The following is a 20,538-nucleotide window of genomic DNA, read 5'->3' on the forward strand; positions in this document are numbered from 1 at the left end:
TTCTTCTTTTTTTTAAATAAACTTGCACAATATTGTTCCTTTTAGTGACTTTGATTTATAGTAAATTGAGGTGGATGTGTGCAGAGTTGCTGAAGTAGCTCGGTTTCTTATCTTGGGTTTGTGTCTTTATGAAAACAGGCACAGAGTTCAAAGCAATATGTTTCATATAATATCAAAACCGCAGTATAAAGAAGGGAAGACACTTAAAATATAATTTCCATTTTTATTAAAACCATACAAACATTTGTAGTCAGTTATAAAAGAGCAAAGTGGCTCTTCTGGCAGAGGGGCAGCGCTGGGCACTTGAAGCTCCGCTCTGAGCCAGATCTGCCTGGCCTCTGCCCAGGGCCTGGGAATCCCTGCTATCAAAGTCAGTTCTGTATTGGCCCAGGATATCCCCTGCCCTAGTTCCTCTGCTAAAACTACAGCATGAGTAATGTATTTACAATATATATATATATATATATATATATATATATATATATATATATAAAAGCACAATAAATGTGAAAACAACAACGGAAAAAAAAAAGAAAAGTAGAATGCATTTCGCAAATCTCAACTTTTCTGATATCCAGACTTTTCTTATATAAATGTTCTGTGATTTTTCTCTTTTTTTCAGACCCCACAAGACACTTTACATGTTTACTTTTTATTCTTTTCATAATTCACAATGGAAGATTGGCAGTGATCTCTTTCTTTTCTGACAGGCAGATACATATAAGGCACATACCTCTGAAATTTCCTTCTTTCAAAGGGAAATGATTTCTACTTCTTTGAAAAAATGAAGAAGAAAAAAAAAACACACAACAAAACCAAAGAAAGTAAACACCATCAATGCACAGCTACAAAAATGACCAAAAAAGTACCAAAAAACAATAAAACAGTTTGTACCTCACCGCTTTGATGCAGAGTAAAAGGTAAACTACTCGATATTCTGTGTGCAGTCACACAAGACTGCAAGGCAATACTAACACTGTTGACAAAGTCACTGCAATACTTAATGGCAGTACACATTCTGAATTTAAGAGCTTTGGAGAGAACGATACGCATGATTTCCTATAAAACAAAACACGTCACTGTACAGCACTTTTCATTGGGAGCGGAAAACGCTGTGTGCTGTGGACCGCCATCAGTTATTAAGACAATTCAAAACCATAGAAAGTACTCAAATCAATCCATGTAAGCATCTTTCGTTTTTTGTTATTTCTTTTGTTTTTCTTTAAAAAAAAGCACCAAATCAAGGAGAGAAAGTCCATTTACACATCAGCTTCGAACAACCGTGCAATCCAACGTCAACAAAACAAACAGAATATAAAAACAGTTATATACACTTGTGAGTACCTTACCAGACTAACAAAATCAAGCCATTTAGATATTAAGTAGACAACAATCTACGGCGCCTTGAAGACTCGGATGTGTGGTCCGCGTTTTGGACTTGATACCGTGTCGAGGAAAAACACCACTTGGCAAAACTTGGTAGAAGCACTGAAACATTTACAGCTTCGCAAAAGGAACGTACAAACAAAAACGTAACAACAAATGTAAATATACCACTTGTTAAAACCTATGATATATAAAGTTGCTTTCGGGGCCTGTTGAATTCATGACCCGTGTCTCACTTCCTATGATGACAATGGATTCATCTGCTTTGTACCAGTGGGAGCGGTGCACGACTGATACGTGGGCACGTGGGCTAGTCTATGCACTCGTATAGACAGTGTTAAATGTTTCACTTGAGTACATGCATTTATTTTATTTATTTTTTTACCGACAGGGCGTACAGCAAAAACAGTAACAATACACAGAATACTGATTCAAGGGCGTGAGCTTTTGCTCACCATCACGTAGTTTTACAAAGAGAAGGGCTTCCAAAAATAGCCTTCATTCCAGAAAAGGAATATAACTATTTATTTATACACAATTTTTGACACATCCCGTTTCTTTGTAGGATGACATTTTTACAAAATAAAAAAGCAAGGGCTTGGCAACTGCCTGTTTCAGAACACTTCTAAGTACATAAAGTTCTCATAATTACCGCTTTTAACTTTGTCTTCACATACACCAGAGTTTTTCCTCTTCCTTTTCCTTTATTTTTCTACGGGAGGAGAAAGCAGAGAGCAGCTACTGTATTATAGCCAAGAACTTGCTCTCCTCAGCAAGGGTGGTGAGGAGAGAGCTCATATCTCCGATGGCCATGTTGTTTAGGCCAGGGACCACACTGTGGAAGGCAGCAGATGCCCGAGGGGTGGTGAGGCGTGAGGAGGTCCTGGACAGACCCTGGAAGACGGAGGGACTCAACGCTCCTGAGACCAAGCTGCCCTGGTCATAGCCATCCTCCAGCATGGCACCGAAGTCCAGACTTACCCCTTCATCTAATACACCGGGAACACTACCGTCCACTGTGCTGGTCACCTGATCTGCACCAGGGGAGAGAAGAGCAACCGAAACCCCGTTGCCGCTTCCACCACCTTGTCCCTCAGATGCAGCTATGGAGTCCAACAAGCACTGATCTTCCAGAACATGGAATGTGGAGGTCTTATGATCTGCTGGTTCGTAAGAGGGGCAGTCAACAAAGCCCTGCTCTAAGTATCCATGATCCTGGGACTCCAGCTTCAGCCCAGAAACTTGATTCGCAAGGGAGCAGCTCTCGCCACTCCTCTGCAGTTGTGCTTGTTGAGTGACGCAAGATTCGTTTTCATTGGTGCTCCCGGGACTGAGGTATTGCTGGGTTCTGCCCAAGTTCCTGTTGATTGGTGGATGAGGAACATGTACCGGGCGATTGTGATGAAGAGCAGACCCCTGGGAGAGGCTGGGGAGGTAATCCATGGAGGCTCTGCTAAGGATTAGGTTGTTTCCTACCTGGCAAGAGCTGCTGTTGTGCTTCTGATGGAAGTGGCTCTGTTTTTGAAATCCGTTGGAGGCCTGCTCTCTGAAGCCCTGGGGAAAAGGTCCATTGCTGATCTGTGTAAAATTAGACCTATTAAAGTTGTTTGTAGAGTTTTGACCAGTACCTCTCATTTCCAAGCAGGAGTTAGGTGATGTCTCTAGCTTCACTCCAGGGTTTACGCAGCAAGCACTTTGAGACTGATTAGCTTGGGCGCAACTGTTCTGGAAATCAACGGGTACTTGCTGCTGAATAACCATGTTTCCAAACCTGCCAAAAGGTGCAGACACAGGCCCGTGTTCTGTGCTAGGCCACCTTCTACACTGCGAATGGTGGTTTTGATCCCTTGGAGGACACTTGTCAGCACTCCCAGAGCTCACTTCATTCCATTGGATGGGAAGTTTACTGGGGCTCTTCCTCTCTCGTAACTGTTGCTGCTGCTGCTGAAGACTATGGGACCCAGGGAAGGCCGTATTTGACCCCGGAGTTTGGATCTGGTCTATCTCCTCCATAGATAGGTGGGAGGTGTCCCTTTGGCTAGAAGCTATTTGGTCCTCATTGTGCATGTGGGAGCCATTGTCCAACTGAACTTGGGAGTGGAGATACTGCACCAGATCATCTGGTAATATATCCTCATCCCCAAGCAACAGCTCAGCCTCCCCATTGTCCTCCATTGCCAGAGCTTCTAAGGCCGCTTGTTCCGCAATGCTAGGGGTGTATGGTGAGTGCTGCAGGCCTCTGTGCAGGTTGCCTTCTGAGCGCGTGTAGTTCTGTAGGTTCAAATTTCGAGACTCAGGCGTACAGTGCAGAGCAAGAGGCGGAAGAGGGTGGAGGTTATTAAGGCTGCTGAAGCGCTGCACCGGAGGGAAACTACAAGTTTCAGGAGCCTGCGTCCGCACTGGGTCGCTAGCCCTCCGGTTTCCACTCAGTGGTCCCTCACCAGGGTAGAAGACCCTCCTCCTATTACCTGCATGTCCCGTGTAGCCATTGCTGTACCCACTGGTGGCGTCACTGCAGCGAGGTGGCCTGACTAGAGGTGGCAAACAGTGGTTGCTACCACCCTCATCCATCATGGCCATGCGGGTCTTCAAGCTCATGCGCTCCATGTTGGGTAGAGGCGTAGGAGGCGGGCCACCTGTTGCTGCTGCATACTTGGCTTTAAGGTGATAGTGCTGGGCTGGGGTTAAATTGAGCATCCCTCGTGATCCCCCTCCTCCTCCCCCAATGCCTACTACTCCCCCACCTCCACAGCCCCCAACTGAGAACACCCCTCCACCCCCTCCTCCCACCCCACCTCCATACTGGCTAGCTTCACTGGACCGACGGGAGGCATCGGTGGAGATGGGGTCGTAAGAGTCGGTGGAACTGAGGTTGTGGTGGCGGCGGTGGTGGGCGGCTGCTGCCGTGCCCTCGCTCTGGGAAGCCTGGCTAGAGCGACGGCTGGAGAAGCAGGGGGAGATGCCGGAGGAGCGCCGGCTGCTGCTCAGGTAGGCTGAACTGGTGGCGCTGCCGCTGCTGTCACGCCGGTCTCTGAGCAAGTTGAGCACTGTTAGCTCTGTGCTGCCCAGCTCAGCATGAGCAGGTGGCTGAGGGGCAGACACCCCCCACTGCCTGCCCAGACAGGTTCCTGGGGAGACACGCAGACAAAGAGATGGGAATGAGAAAAGTTTGGACACGATAAAGAGAAACGAGGGGAGGGGGGGGAAAAGTGTGGTGAAAACGGGATATTAGTCAAAGATGATGAGAAGAAGCCAAATAAGTTAAATGTAAGTGTGGAGAGATCTTTCAAACAGATGTTACCACAGACAACTGGCAGCAGTTGGGCCATGAAACATCACATTACATGCTATTCTCTCCGATATGATTTACAGCTTGATATGGTCTTGATACCATTTTCCAGCAGAACAGTAAATTTTAAGCATTTGTTTTGCCTGAATCCTTCAGCCAGAAGATGAAATTCAGGATAATTTATCTCTGTGATTTGTGTGCACGGTCATGGTGAGGTGTGAATTCTGTTTACAGGTGCTTTTTAACTACCATGTCTTTAAACCATTCCATTATAAGAGGGGTTTTTTAATCTTCACAATCCCATTTGAGCTTCAAATAAAATGGACAAAATGACATTTAAAAATGTAAAAGTTTCCCTTACCCTTCCCCAACATGTTGGGTACTGCAGAAGCTTTGGGGGGCGGTGTAGGGGACAGGGGCCCCAGCCTGGGCAGCGCTCCATTCACCTGCTTCAGCCTCTCCATCTTGATGTGCTCCATCCATCGCAGAGGGCGGCCGATACTTCGCCTCGCCTGGAGGGTCAGCATGGCTGCGGTAGCTGTGGAGACAGTGGAGTCCATGATGGGGGCTGGCTCACCCTCACACTCCTCCTCTACTTCCTCTTCGTTTTCCTCTTTCTCTTCGTCCTCCTCCAGCCCCTCCCCTGGCGAGCGTCCGGCGCTCACAGCAAGCTGGACTCCACTGCTGGGATAGGTGCTGATGGGGGACTGGTCACTGCTGCATGTAGACTGACCGCCAGGGCTTGGCTGAGACGTCTGATGCACGCCAGGAAAGAAAGAGAAGAATAAGAATAGGAGAAGAGAAGTGAGGAAAAAAATCAATATATTAGTTAAATAGTTAGAAACAATGACTCCAGGTTACACAGGTGAAGATATAAAGCGTTACAAATGATAACAAATGAGCATGCACTCTAAAATGTTGGACAATGATCATTATTCATGAAAACGAACCATTATGAAACACAACTGTAGTCGTGTGTGTGTGTAATGATTGTGTGAAAGTTACTTTTAATCTTTTGGGGAAAAAAACCTTTAGTTTATTTAAGTCTATAGAAAGTTGGACCTTAAGTCATACAACCTAAAAACTTTCAGTGTATAAAATCTCCACTGTCTATAGTACTGTGCAAAAGTCTTGTATATTTGTATAAAAAAGCATTTTTGCCCCCAACAAGTTGATTCCTAAAGAGCTATTAGGCAAAAACTTATATCAGCATATCTCAGCATGGTGTGCAGGATAAAAGAAAATGTGCCAGTTCTAAAAAAACAGTACAAGAAAGTATACAGAAAAGTACCATCAGATTTTCTTTGACCACGCAATAACATCTGGAAAGCATCTGCTTGGTAACTGTTTCATTGTTCCGCATGCCAGTGACTGAAAAACACACTGCCAATGCAGCATGTTGTAAGTGAATGGGACAAAAGGAAACCAACATTCAAAGACGAGCCTTGAATGCTCTTCAAGAAGTCTGGAAAATTACCTGAGAGAGTTCAGGTTGTGTTGAAGAATATCTGTGGTCTGTTTTTGCCCTGTATACTGTATTTCCATGTTTACATGCACCTATTTTCACTTCCATAGAAAAATATAAAAAAAATTAGAGGAAACTTAAGACTTTTGTATATATTAGCCGATAGTTGTACAGATGCAAAATGTTAGACGTATATTGAAAACAGAACATCACTGAGTCATTGTTTATTTTCTGTTCAGAAATCTATTAGAATACTTGTGACCACATCTACTGGACCCTAACACGGTCTGCTCAGCTGTGGTGCTGCATGAGAAGCAGACGAGTATTGTACACATGGAACAGAAATCACATAGTCTGTGGATCACCAAGCATCTTTTTTGTAACAGAGGTCGAATCAAAAACTCCTCTCATATGACCACATCTGGATAAAATAGTCAAATATCTTTTTGAGCTACTGTTTTTTGATTTTATTTAATGGAATGTTACAGATTACATTGCAGATGGGAATAATGAGATCCTTTTTTTTGGCATCAAGTTGAAATAGTGTTTAGTGCTTTTGATCCTGTTTACTAGTGATTAAGTTTGGCTGCACAGTGCAGCCCTGAGCAGTATCAAGCTTACTTTCAGTGCCCTTGCAGTTCTCCCCAAAGGCATGCTCTCAGCTTATAGTAACACAATGTCTTTGGTCAATATCAAAGTGTCGTACAATGCAATAAGAACAACAGTCTTTTTATGAATTTAAGGGATGAGAGAAACCAGGAATGGGAACCCATCTGGCATGTTTTAAAGTCAACAAGTGGAGCAGTTGTGACAGGATGTTAAACGTTTGATGGGAAATAGGACGATGAGCAAAGAACATGAGAATATTTTACAAATAAAATATAAAGTGATACCTATCTCACCTGATTACCCACTGTCCTTAGAAAGGCAAGGAGAGAAATGCCGAAGCATTGGATAGAAGGAAACATGTACTCATTAGAAGATTATGGTGTTAAACGTGCATGGCCCCTATTAAATGCTACATCAAACCTAAATACTAGGCATTCATTCACTAAGTTTAAGTAAATAGTAGTCAGAATGTTAGAAAGTTAAAGTGCAGGAATCAAAATGAAGTTAAACACATGCGAGTCGGCAAGAAGGATACAAAAGCTGAAGTCTTACCATGGGCTTCTCTGTCTTGACAGACTTGACCTGCAGACAATCGTCCTGTTTTGAGGTAGAGTGGTTGTACTCCCTTTGGTCCGTATACCCGCCCAGCGGAAGTTGCCCTGGCGAGCGACCCTGGCCGTTCCCCCCAGGCTCCCGGGGCTGGGGCGGCGGGCGCGGGTAATCGCCCCGCTGTTTCTTGGTAATGTGCGCCTCCGGCCCGTGTACCGTCTTAACATGCTTCCGTAAGGAGCTTGGATCTGTGTAGCGTTTTGTGCATCCCGGGATTTTACACACATACGGTTTCTAAGAGAGAGACGAGAGACGAACATTGAGTTTGTTTGTTTTTCTTTGTTTTTTTTGGCATGTTGAATGTGTGAAAGAACCTGTTGGCACCTCATTTGAGTGTGTTCGATTCTGATGTTTCGCCCGGTCTGATGCATTGGAGAAAGCCTTGTTGCAGCCTTCGTGTTCACACACGTACGGTTTCTCTCCGGTGTGGGAGCGTAAGTGAGTCTTCAGGTTTTCCAGACGAGAGTAGGCCTTGGTGCAGCCTTCAAACTGAGGAGACGAAGACAGTTTCACTCACACATCACATTCTTTTACCACAAACGTCGCAATAATGTGACATCAGCTGAGTCTATCTGAGCGTCCCTTACTGTGCACTTGTGCGGTTTTTCCCCGGTATGCCTGCGCATGTGGACCACCAGCATGTACTGTGCCTTGAAGGGCTTCTGCTCTCGAGAGCATTCCTCCCACCGGCACACAAACTCCTTCTTCTCTCCGTGGATGTGGTCATTGTTGATGTGCTGCAAAAGAAGATGAGAGAATTTAAAACGGGACCGCTCTCATGAGAAGTGGAACGTCACTTTGCGTCGAGCGTATTTGTTTTTCAGCTTGAGCAATTTTTTTCCCCTCTGCAACACATAGGGGGAAATATAATATTTCCTTTGGCAAATCTCCATTTAATTTCTTCAGTCTCCTTCCTCTACAGTCTTTCTCTTTTTCACAGTGTATTGAAATCTGCATAAAAGCAGGCAAAGAAAAGGCAGACGTGTGAGTCTCGGTGTCCGATCTGAACGGGATTTTCAAATAAAACCCTGTCACTTCGCATCACACTGGGCTCGCGCCCCTCCATGACAAGTGCTGACAGTTGTGCTGCCGTGGCAACTTCCAATCTGAGGCTTAGGAAGACGGGGGAGGTGGGAGCGAGGTGAGGGGATAGGGAAAGAAATCAAAAGTTCAGTCGAGGCGTTTGAAATGCGAGAGCTTTACAACTCCAGCCAAGCATTATATCTGCAAGTACCACCTTTCCCTTGCTCCATCCCCTTCTCTCTTCCCTTTTACTCCATTTTTTTTCTTTTTCCTCACAAACTGTCTTCTAAAATGGGATAAGTGGCCTAAGTTACAGAGGAATGAAAGAGAAAAGGCGAGGCGGGGGGGATGTGAAGATGTAGACGCTCTGGGGAAGAAGTCAACATCTGGCTCTCTTTCAGAGACAACAGTGTGTGGTGGCCTCTGAAGTGTCTATCCGAGAGCAATTTAAACCCACAGAGACAGACAATATCCTGACTGAAAGAAACCACTATTATTACATTCCTGAGCAGCAGAGAGGACTCTTTATACCTTTAGGGTGAACGAGGAGGGACAGAGGAAGGGAGATGAATACATACTTGACTTTGAACGCTCTTAAATCTCTGGGAAATCCAAGATTGTCGAGCTATAAAACATGCAGGACCAAAGCAGATAAAGTACCCAGGGTCATTTACCCTCCAGGCATGAAGCTGCCCTGACAATGTCATCTTTGTACCTTCTCAGTTCCTCGCTCACTGGCTAGATCATGACCCCAAGCGCAAGCATGACCATGACATCAGAGAGACGCCGCGCTTCTTAAAATCATTCTTTTATTCTGACCCCAAGCCTTTCCCTTCCCAGCAATACTAAAGGATGAGTATCAACAAATGAGTGAAAACAGTAACAGCAGAGCGCAAAAGCAAAGAGTAAAATTGACACTAATATATCGGCAAGGAACCGCCATTATTCTCACTTGACAGTTTTTAATTTTAAAGTGACAAAACAAGACTAATTCCAGGGGAAATGATTGGAGCCTGATTGACCATGGACGTTAGCGAAGTTTCCCCAAGATTGATCTTCTCCCCCACCTTGGTCCGAGCTTCGGAAAAACCTGACTCGTCTTCTCTTTTTCTTCCTCTCCGTGAGGGAACCCCGGTGGCAAGCGATCGGTCTGTTGTGACCAGCGTTCAATATCAGCCGGCTGAGAGCGATGAGGAGAAGGGCCGCGGCGCTGGATCATGCCGGTGGATGGCACGGCGCAGTGCGCGCTCGCACACACGGATGGATACGCAGTCACACTCTGTTTGTACAAAACGAAGGAGGTCGTTGACGGGCGTGATGCATGAGCCTCCGGGCTGACAAAAAGGGGGACAGGCAGCACGGGGGAGAAGGGCCGCCGAGAAACCTAATGGCAAGATCTAATGGCAATTCTTATTGAATCAATAATCTCCATGCTGAGCAGACAGGCCCCGTTGGCCGGCTAAATCGACAAACAGGTGCTGATAGCGCCGGCGCGGCAGGTTATTCATCTTCCCCCTGCCAGCTTATCGGCCAACAACTGTAAAAACGCCACCAAGATGGATTTAGGAGGGAGTCGCACAACGGGGAACGCAAGGGACACGGACACAGGGGACAGTGAAGCCGTCTGTGACATATGAGGTGCACGCGCACACACACAGAGGTGCAGGCACTGTTTTCTTGGTCCATATCCTTGTTTGGTTCAAACAACTGTTTAAAATAAACATAAATAACCCGAAAATACACAATTGCTTTACACTCCAATTCATGTAAACAAAATATGTAAAATAACTAATATATATATAAAATAAAATAAATTAAAAAAGCATGATTTGTTTCCATAAAATACTCAAATGCTCATGTCTTATATGCATTACTAAAACACAGGATCAAGCCACTCTCTCTTTTTTTTTTCCTTGCATTTTTTGCCGTTCCCCACTTCAGTATCCATCTCCATGTCTCCTTATCAAACCCTCTCTGGGACATAGCCTCCACGCATTAGAATGCATGCGTGCATGAAAAGAGGGCCTGTTTACAAGGCAATTTCACTAAGCTGTGGGACCCGCAACACCGTTTAGCTTTATCAAGCGCCGCCTAATAAATCATATGTTCCTTTGTGATGTCAGTTGGTGAAGTGCATTGTGTAAAGAGGGGGGGGGGAGCGAGAACGAAAAAGGCAAAGAAGGGAGGGAAGGAGGGAGGAAGTAAATGGGAAGTGAGGGGGGTGGGAATGAGTGAGTGAAGGAAGGGAGGGAGCCAGATTTGGCATGTGTAATTCAGCACACTCTTTTCATCTTAGAGTATGATACTCTAGACAGATAAGGGGCCTAATCCTTCTCCTGATCAAAAAAAATCAGCATTTTACCAATTAAAGGCCTGCGCCAGCAGGCGGGAGAGGGTGTGTGGGGGACTGCCTTCAGACTGCGCCTGCGTTTATCTCCCTTTAACACTGGGGAGGCGCGCAGCAGTCACCTCAGCGAGGGTGCACACCGGCTGACCAAAGGCAGCTCCCCATCTAAGAACAAGGACATCACAGCGCCACCTATGAAGCTGACCTGGAACATAACAGTAGGCTCTGGAGGATGCAAAAGGCTTTATTAGCTCAAAAAAAAAAAAATTGCACGCATGCAGACCACCAACTTCTTCAGACACCCCAGTTTAAAGTCTGTCATATCTTCCAAAACAAGCCTGCTATTTGTGCCTGCCTGCAATACTGAGAGAGAAATAATTCAGAAGCCACAATTGGTTTAAGTACTGATATCCAGCATCACCTATTTTTTTCACGTAATTCTAAAATAAACAGGCTTTGAATAGGGAAAAAAGCTGAAGGGTAAAAAAATGAATCATCGAGTAAAACTGCATTATATGCAAGTACCTTAAAGCCACTTTTTTCAACATCTTTTCAGTGTTAAATTGCGGCAACAAGGTAGAGTTTGATTTTAGACTTCTCATTGGTGAAGGATCGGTAATAGATCAATGAAAAAATAAAAGATTGTTCAGCAAGGCCATATTAGGGAATTTTGGGAGTGTGGGGTTCACATCTCCGGCGACAAACCCCAGCGAAAAAAGCCTACTTCAAGAGAGACATTAAAGAAGCCACCAGGCCTTATCTTTAAAAGTACTCCCTCTGAGGGGGAAAGAGGGGAGGCAGAGAAAATGAAAGAGAAAATGAGAGAGGGAGAGGTTTGTGTCACCCCCACCCTCAAAAAAAAAAAAAAATGGGGAAGCAAAAGAATGTGTAGCTGAGGGGAGAGTGAGATGGGAGAGGTACAAAAGAGTTGAAATGTAATAAATGAAATAAATACAGCAAACGAAAATTGACGCCCGCCTCGCTTTTGCTGACTGGGTAGGCCAGATAAGTGAGCCAAATTGCACAGATCTGATGTTTATCTTATCGGCGGCACCGAGAGCGCTTAAACGCAGATGATAAAGGAACGCTGTGGCGTGTCATGGTGAAAGCACGTTTGAGAGTGTAAAAATATGCATCAAGAGCACGGCAGGAGTGCTTTTGAACAAGGTGGAGAGCAATGAGGGTGGTGCAAAGGCTTAATTCTAAAATTAGGCCAACCACAAAGAAAAAGGAGGGAGGGGGGATTGGAATCAGTGAAGCCGCCAGTTTTAAAACTTAAAAGGCGTTTACGGTATGACGGCGACTCTTAACACAGTCGCTGTAGAAAGTTTGTGTTGGTTGAAAGAGTTACAACCAAGGAGAAAAAGGCTTTTTTCCCCCTCATCATGTTTTTTTTCCCCAAAGCCATTTCAGAAGACAAGTACAGGGGGAAGGGACGCTCCATTGTTTAGTTATATGGAAATCCCCCCCCCTCCACCCCCAGCCCCCAAACCCCTTCCCAATGTGTGAGAAGAGCCACTGTGGTCCAAATACTGTACTTATCCTATTACTGAGGGGGGTGGGGGTGCGGAGAGATAAGAGCATTTTCCCGTCCGCTCTGCTGAATTAGAGGGCAGGGATTCTGTAGGCGAAGACTTTTATTGGCATCTCTCAGCATATCTGCATGTGCATAGAAAATGAGAAATAAAACGTAATATCAAAAAGTCAAACGCTGGAGAGGCGGATGGAAAAATGGAAAACTAATAAGGATTTTGTTAGCGTGTGTCTACACGGCGATCTGATAATAAGAGCGGTTTGGCGGGGTTAGGCCGGATAGTATATGTGGAGGAATGAGAGGACACGGCTTTGTTCGAGTGGCCACCTGGTGTGACTAAAGAAGGTGGGTGGATGTGGGCAAGGTTTTCTAATAATCGGCCATTCTCACCTCCTCTCCCACCACCTCCGCTCGCCCCCCGCCCCCTGAAACACGGGGCAAGAAGTTGTCAAGATCCTCAACCTTTGAGCTGAGCCCTTCAAACACGGGAGGCAGCCCATTCCGTGCTGAGGATATCAATTATAGATAGGGGTTACCACCGCGGCTGAGGATTGCAATGTCAAGACGGCAAGTAGACAGCTGTGGAGAGCTGAGGATCTTTCTATCAGATGTGTGTCTCGTGCGCACACGCACACCGTCCCCTTCTATTGTTGTAATTTCATCGCTCGCTCTGAACTTCTGCTTCCTCGACTTAGCTGATGGCCGAGCTGTTCACGGGCCAAAGCTAATGGTGCCAGTGTGAGCAGCCATGGCGGGGGTGACACAGCCGTGATGTCATTAATATTTAGCTTTACAGCGAACCCTCGGGCACAAGACGATGAGAACCATCCATCTCCCGGGCTGTGTGAGAGTTCAGATAACAGACCGGAGGGCTGGGTGGGGGGGTTCGGCCAAGTCAGTGTAATACACAAAGCTCACTCTGGAAGGCTTAACCCTCCAAATCAGTTTGCACCGTTCAGCTGTGTGATGTGCTTTTCAGCTTCTGAGCCCATTACCACCGTCCACGGATCTCCAAAAGCATTATCCAGCGGCAGCAACAGCCGATGCCCGCAGCTCCGACCCTGCTGCAGCTGCTGCTGGTGTTCAAACACGCAGGCAGAAGTTGTTGGCTGATAGCAGGCGTTGTCCAAAATAGCACAGCTTCTGTAGATTGTGCTAGGACGTACTGAGCTTGAGAAAAGGGAAAGCAAAAACCTCTCACAGCATAGAAAACAAAAAAAGCAGACTGGTGGTGGTAGCTCTGCTGCCTCTTACAGATGCAAACACCCTGTTGTGTCTCGCTGTTTGTTACCTGCAAGACAAGCTGCTCCTGTCAGAGAAGTGCAGAAACTTCTCTCCCAATAGTAAGCCATGAATGACACCTGAGTGCAATAGCAGCCATTTGCTTAACAGCAGCAAGAAAAAAAAGTGGTGAAGTGACTGAAAGCAAATATTCTGAGCACAGTTTAGTGACATTATGTGTAATTTATGGAACTGCAAATATTTGCGTATGGATTTCTGTACAGACAGGATACAAAGAGGGATTTTCACCCATTACAAACATACTCCCGTGCTGCTGGAGGAGGATGGCCTGGTCGAATGCTGATGGGTTAAAATAAAAATCCAAAAACGAAGCATGAAATGTACAGACAGTGGCGGCAATGGTCACTTTTCACAGTTTGTGTTATAAAATCGCTCTTCTCTGCCACTGGCTGACGGACCAACAACAGTCTATGCAAGTCCAAGGCTGCAGGTGGATGGGCAGTTTCAAATGACAATGAAATTTTCTCCAGTGAAGCCACAACATTGACATATGAACACTTTTTTAGTTGATATGACGAAATACTAAACATTTTTGGGACTAAGTTGCTTAGTTGCGTGTCCAGGAGTTATGTGCAATCCAAGCAGCAACTTCCAGGCCTGCAGTTTCTTGAATGGCCACTAGAGGTGGGCCCCAAATATGAATACCTATGCAACGCTATCCTGTGTTACCATGAAAAAGGCATCACCTCAGCTACTTCAAGTTGTAAGATAATACTTTTGAAGTATTTTTAAGGGAAGTGTCTAACAAAAACTAGGGAATCTGTTCACTAGTCTGCTGGGTTCTGTTTCCATCTGCTTATCCAATGCATTTTGCACACATGCCAACTCTCTTTTACGTTCTCTATGGACAGAAGCCAGAAAGCTTCCAATAATAAAAATCTTGTCCTTTGTCCACATACTGTACATACTCATATTCATACATCTGCTTACAGGCATTACCTGTCAAATAATATGACAGTCTACAAAAGTCTGTGAGTGACATTGTAGCATTTATTTCTGTTACTAAATACTAATTGTCAGGTATCTTACACAAATAGCTTTCCACGTTTGGTTAAAATGCTAAGCTGATTTTTTCCTGAACTCATGACCCTTTTGTTGTGACTCAAACTGACAGTATGAGCACAGTGAGACTGCAACGAAAAATTGTTTTCATATTAGGTCATTTATAGTTATTTTGTTGAACACTTCTTGTGATTGTTAGTGGGTTTTAAAATCTACTCACTTGTACTAGCTGCTCCTGTGTGTCAAACTCACGGCAGCAGTTTTCCCAGTGGCAGTTTGTCTCGTAAACTACCTCTGGCTCCTGTTTGCTCTCATCCTTGTCCCCTTCCTCCTTCACCAAAGTCATACCGTCGGGATTGTCCTGAGGAAAACAAGTTTTAGCACAACAATCAGTATCACCGGCACAACATGCTGAGATAAAAGTTAGAAAGCAAAAGTAACCGTTTCCTCTTCCTGACATCCGTCCATGTAAACCTGTCACAAAAGCCATTTTTCACATGAAAGGCACAGCCTTGAAGGTTATTGGTTAGTGGTGTAGCCGCAGTGCCCCCGCACAGCTGACCTCACCTGGCTGCCTGGGAGAAAAGAGTACAGGGCGGAAATGTAGCGCTGAAAGCCCCTCTCTGTTTTGGTGGTTTTTATACGACAAGACTGGGGTGAGTATTTGAGGAATCTAACCCCCTCTTCCTTCCCTAGGCTGCTCTATTAGCCCAGACATATTTCACTGTCACAGCTAGATGCCGGAGTAGAGCAGGGAGTTGGAGACGGCTTTAAAGGAGAGCCCGGGCTTCCACTGCACACCTCAGGCTCTTTCTTCTGCCTGAGAATCGACCCCCGTAAGATTTTTCCTCCAGATGCAGACACTTACTCTTATCACACTTCTCTTTCTTTACCCCAGCCATTTAAATTCAGATTAAACCAAAGCAAAAACAATTTCCTACCAGTGTCCCGAAGATCAATGAATAGTTTTGCTTCGGAAACTGAAACTGATTAGAGGGGGAAAAAAGGGAAAATCAGCCAGATGCAGGTAAATAAACACTAAACTGTGGCTGTTAGGCTTGCCTATTGTTGTAGCCATGTTGGCAGGTGACCAGCAGCTATATGGGCTTGCTATATGGGGGGGGGTCTAAAAATAAAATCAAGCTGGTGGGATTTTGCAGTAATTTGCTTCCTTTTTTCCCCAGAATGTGTGGAGTTCTCATATAAGTGAAAAATACCTATTGAGTCAGTAAATGAAAGCTAATTTTGATGTTTGCAGTTAGTGCGGGTGACTCCCACCTGTATGCTCACCACGCCCGGGCTTGGCAATTCTTCCTCTGGTTTCATTTTGGAACGTTTGTGGTGCATCGGGTCTCCTGTGCTGCTCACAGCGGATTCACTCGTTGGTTTGGCCTGTGAAGAAATATTTGAATATTTACATGATTACATTATTAGATTGTATTTCTTTGAGCCTAAAGTGTCACTGTCTCGACTATAAAGACTATACTGTACAAAAATCTGATCAGACTTTTTTAAACTGGCCACGAGCAGTAGCTCTCCAGACTTTCTGAAGGTCTCTCAAAGCCTTTCTTTGGACATTGGCTGCTTTTTCACTGATTTTCAGTCCAGTCCTTGTGCCTGACCATTTTCAGTGTTTTTTTTTTCTTTGTTTAGCCACTAGGTGCCAAACTAAAAGAATGAGCCACTGTTGTGTCTACACATTACAGACAGCTTAGCAAAGACACATGAAGCCTCAAGAGAAATGAGGAATCGTGGCTTTCTAGAAGTCAGTCTTGAAGTCTTGAGGAAGTAAAACGGGGGGGAGAGGAGGGGGGAGCCTGAGGTTTGTCATATTACACAACAACTGGACTGAAAATCAGTACAAACAGGTTTTATGTAATTTTTTTGTTCAAATCATTGCTATTATGTATGGAAGAGATTTAACAAATGGTTCAGTATCTACAGCCATCTGTAAAACACAGTGGCAGCTCTGTCTGTATTTCAATCAGTGGTGTTAGGGAGCAGGAATTATGCCTGTCAGTATGACAATAATGCTAAACACACTGAGAGTGCAGTGAAGCATACCTGAATAGAAAAACACCTGGCGAAACACTATCAGTCATGGATTGGCCTCCCCAGAGCCCAAACCTCAACATTACTGTGAAATTATCTCATCAGAGAACAGAACAAGAGGCATCCACCATCCAAAGAAGAGCCTTGAATTACTTTCCAGAAGCCTGAAGAACTACTCCTGAAGACTACTTAAAGAAATCACAATAAAGCTTGCTAAAGTGAGCTCAGGCTGTGTCGAAGGATAAAAGCTCATTAGAATTGTATAAATCGTGTTCTTGCCTGGAATACTCTATTTCCATGTGTGTTTGCATATATATTTAGTTAAATAATTGCACCTATTTACCATTTTCTTAGCAAAACAAAGAAAATGAGGGGGGGCTGGCTTAAGACTTTTGCACAGTACTGTATATTTTTCCATTTCCTCATATATATTTTTTTGTTTTATTCTTTATGGTATTATTAAAAATGTATGCGATGCTTATAAGTCAATCAGTCATTTACTTAATCAGCCTGAAAAAAAAAAACAACCGTGGTTGAACCTTAACGATTCCTGCAAGTCCCAGACAAGAGCTTTAACCGAGCTAATGAAAAGCAATGCAATTCAGTGTATCACATTAGCTACCCTAATCATTGCAATTAAAAAAAAACACATGAACCAATTCAACCAATGAATGACCTGACTTTGGCCCTGGCTTAAATATGCCCTAGAGGGAATTCTTGTTACATATCAAGCTAGAAGAAATAAAAGAATTAACAAAGAGTTTTTAAACTTCTGGTGGAAAAAAACAGGCAAGTTCTTCTTTGACTTTCTATTCCTGAAAATGTTTTTTCCCATAATTTGGAGTGTTTTACAGAACTCTCCGTTCTCTCAGTCTCCTCAGCATTTGTCCAATATTTGATATTCAGCTGTGGCCTCAAAGCAATATTCTGTTGACTCTAGCAAAAGGGAAAAGGCAATTTTGGTGTGCCCGATTTGAATGAGGCCTCATTTGTGATAACATAAAATTCGAGGCATGGGACACAGCAGGGAGGATGGGTAATAAACACTGAATATTCACTTCAAATGCAGGCCCGCACATACAGTAAGGGCTGAGGAATGAGAGGAAAAAGTCCCTTTGGATCCATCCATCCATGTCAATATTCCCTCTCTATATTCTTGTTCTCTCTCTAGTGATTAATGGAGTCAGCAGTGGGATTCTATGCTAACAAGCCCCTTGTTGTTTGCTGCAGGCGGGTTCTGGGCCACGCTCGGCAGTCTAAAAACAAGAGACAACACAAGTAGGAGGAAACTCCCAGGAGAGGCCCACATGGAGGGGGGGATCCTGCCTATACCACCTTAGCTCGCTGCATTTCCCTCAGATGTGGCTGGCATAGACGCTGCTATCTATTACCTGCAATGATGAATCGCAGAGGCACTAGCCATCGCTCTCACCTGCGAGGAGTCGTTGGAGATGACTGAGCGCTCGCTGGCACTGAGTCCAGATGGTGGGATGCCAGGCATGGGTCGCTGGGTGGCAAAGGCTGGTGTTGGGTGGATGAGAGGTGGACTGTGGCCAAAGGCAGAGCCAACAATGCCCGGCTGACGGCCCATCAGCTGCTGGTGCACATGCAAAGCCACCGGGGTCGGAGGGTAGGCGAAACTTAATGCTGGGCTGGAGAGAGCACGGGGAAACAAAAAAATCCTCACTAAACTACTTCACTAAAAAAATCAGCTGTAAAAGAAATGAGGCACAAAAGGGGGAAAGATAGTGAGTAAATGGATTGTTCTGGATAGCGCCTCAATCCCTGAGGACAATCTGACAGGAGATGGTGCGGTAATGCTGGAACCACAGGACCGTCTACAAATCCCTGCCAATGAATGTTCAGCTTGTTAACACAGTGAATTATCATGTGGTCTGTGTAAGGCAGTATGTCATTCTTCCACCAGGCAAATGATACACACGATAAATAATCTGAGGTGTATCTTATAGCCATGTAAATTATTTTTTATCTACTGCAGCAGAGTTTGTTTTTTTCCCCTCTGTAGCTTCTTAACCTGCAACCTGAGCTAACTTTTTGTGGATGATAAAAATGCCAGAAGCGACCCAGAACCTCTCCTGGGGTCTGTATAACCACGGACGGACCTCCAAATCAACACAGATCTGTGTGGCTCCGAGCACAGGCCTCCATTCATCCTGCGCTCTGACGCTTTGCTCTCGCTGCGACCCATATTTCTGCTGATCTTATTACGAGCCGAGTGGAAATCAATGAGCCGAGACACATTTGGGGGCCCATCCGCTTGTCATATCACTCATCAGTCTGTTGGCTTTGGTTATTTGGGCCCTGACACTTGGACAGTGGCTGAGTGTGCAGCGTGATTGATCAGGCTCTTCTTACAGATTGCTGATCAATGGCTGTGGGTGGGGCGATGGATCTTTCCTTTTCCCTTCTCTACTCTGCTCTTTCGCTTCCCTTTGCTAGTCTCGGTTACAGAGGCGTGATGTATGTGATGTTTCCGTGAGGTGCACCGGATGACTGACACGAGCCGCCGGGGAGGCAGGCTGACTGGCTGGCTGGGAGATCGTCACCCATGCGGGGCCTTGACATGGACGATACGTACACACTTATTTCCCCACCACCCCACACTTCTGGTACACTTTTGTTGTACACACTGATCCTATTGAACTTTATGGAGTTTTACTATGAGCATCGATGGCATCGGAAACACCACGTACAGCATTAATCCTCCCCCTGGGGAGAGTCAGCTGTTCCATCCATTCATTCATTATTGACACATGTTAGTTCCAGAATGACCACCTTGAAAGAACCAAATGCACAAAGCCCTTCTTCAAAAGTGACTCACAACTGAGTGATTTACTTTTAAAGTAATGGTCAAAATCTTTAGTCCCTATTATGGGTCAATCCCACAATTCCTTTCATGGGAGTCAATCAATGTAGGCCAAGAGTATAGTAGCTTGTCTACTAGTTTGATCCCTCCTAACTGCATGTCGAAGTATCCTTGGGTAAGATACTGAACCCTGAGTCAGCCCAATGCATCTATCAGAGTTTGAATGTTGGGTTAAAATAGGGGAAAAGCACATGTGAATCGGGCTTGTATGAAAGCACTTTGTGTGTTACAACTGAATAGAAAAGCACTATAACTTCCACTTGTCCTTAATTAGACTTCCCTTTCCTCTTCACCATCCACATTTTCCACACAAATACACACAATACAAAGATATCAGACCATTCAAAATTCTAATAACAAATAAAACGATTAATCAGGAGCTATAAGAACATTCAGGGCAGTTTTTACCTGATGGCCCCAGCCGAGAGGTGACCGTAAGAGCCGCTGGTAGACGAGCTGGAGCGGGAATTGTTGAGCATGGTGACGAGGGAGTTGGGCGAGTTGCGGATCATGGTCTGCAGGTCAAAGCTGTGCTCAGAGAGGGGTGAGATGGGCAGAGGGCGTTTCCTGCTGGGTCGCGACGGAAGCCTCGGGCTCGGGAAACGAGAGCCTGCGGGGGATGAGGAAAGAGGTGGAGATTGAGCGCCAAGTATCTGGGTTTAGAAAGACCGGTACACTTAAAAATACACCCATATCCGAGCATCAGTTAAACTCTGAAAATGTTTGAAATGAAACGAGCATTTGCTGGTTTTTACACTTTTTTTTGCATCCAAACTCTAACCTAATCTAACCCCAACAGATGACATTTTTGTCAATCATCAGACAAAAGGCTCATCTGAACGAGTATTCGGCTGTCACTTGATGCACTGCTTGCATTTCATCTATGAGAAAACATGCCTTTTATGTTGGAGAAATGCTCCGACTGTGTATGGTAATATTTAATCAAGTCCAATTTGACTCGTTATTCAAATGCAATCAGTGTTGACTGGAAATACGAAAAAGGGGGTTTGAAAAGGTAAAAGGCGGAAACGGC

General features: G+C 44.9%; 1 protein-coding gene across 1 annotated transcript in view; it reads right to left on the minus strand.

Moving 5' to 3' along the window:
* Positions 1-485: 485 nt before the first annotated feature.
* gli3 (GLI family zinc finger 3) overlaps positions 486-20,538 on the minus strand; it is a 96,286-nt gene continuing 76,233 nt past the window's right edge. Inside the window, exons 7-15 of the mRNA XM_085286851.1 lie at positions 19,914-20,115; positions 18,051-18,270; positions 15,845-15,958; positions 14,787-14,927; positions 7,946-8,095; positions 7,683-7,847; positions 7,302-7,592; positions 5,037-5,430; positions 486-4,514 (exon numbers count right to left, since the gene is read on the minus strand). Of these exons, the coding sequence (XP_085142977.1) occupies positions 2,125-4,514; positions 5,037-5,430; positions 7,302-7,592; positions 7,683-7,847; positions 7,946-8,095; positions 14,787-14,927; positions 15,845-15,958; positions 18,051-18,270; positions 19,914-20,115 (4,067 nt within the window). The 3' untranslated portion in view covers positions 486-2,124. The remainder of the gene's footprint in view (positions 4,515-5,036; positions 5,431-7,301; positions 7,593-7,682; positions 7,848-7,945; positions 8,096-14,786; positions 14,928-15,844; positions 15,959-18,050; positions 18,271-19,913; positions 20,116-20,538) is intronic.

This window comes from Mchenga conophoros, linkage group LG9 (assembly GCF_057382185.1).
Source record: "Mchenga conophoros isolate Kocher_MC1m ecotype Shallow Benthic linkage group LG9, M_conophoros_male_GT1.1, whole genome shotgun sequence".
NCBI classification, from domain to species: Eukaryota; Metazoa; Chordata; class Actinopteri; order Cichliformes; family Cichlidae; genus Mchenga; species Mchenga conophoros.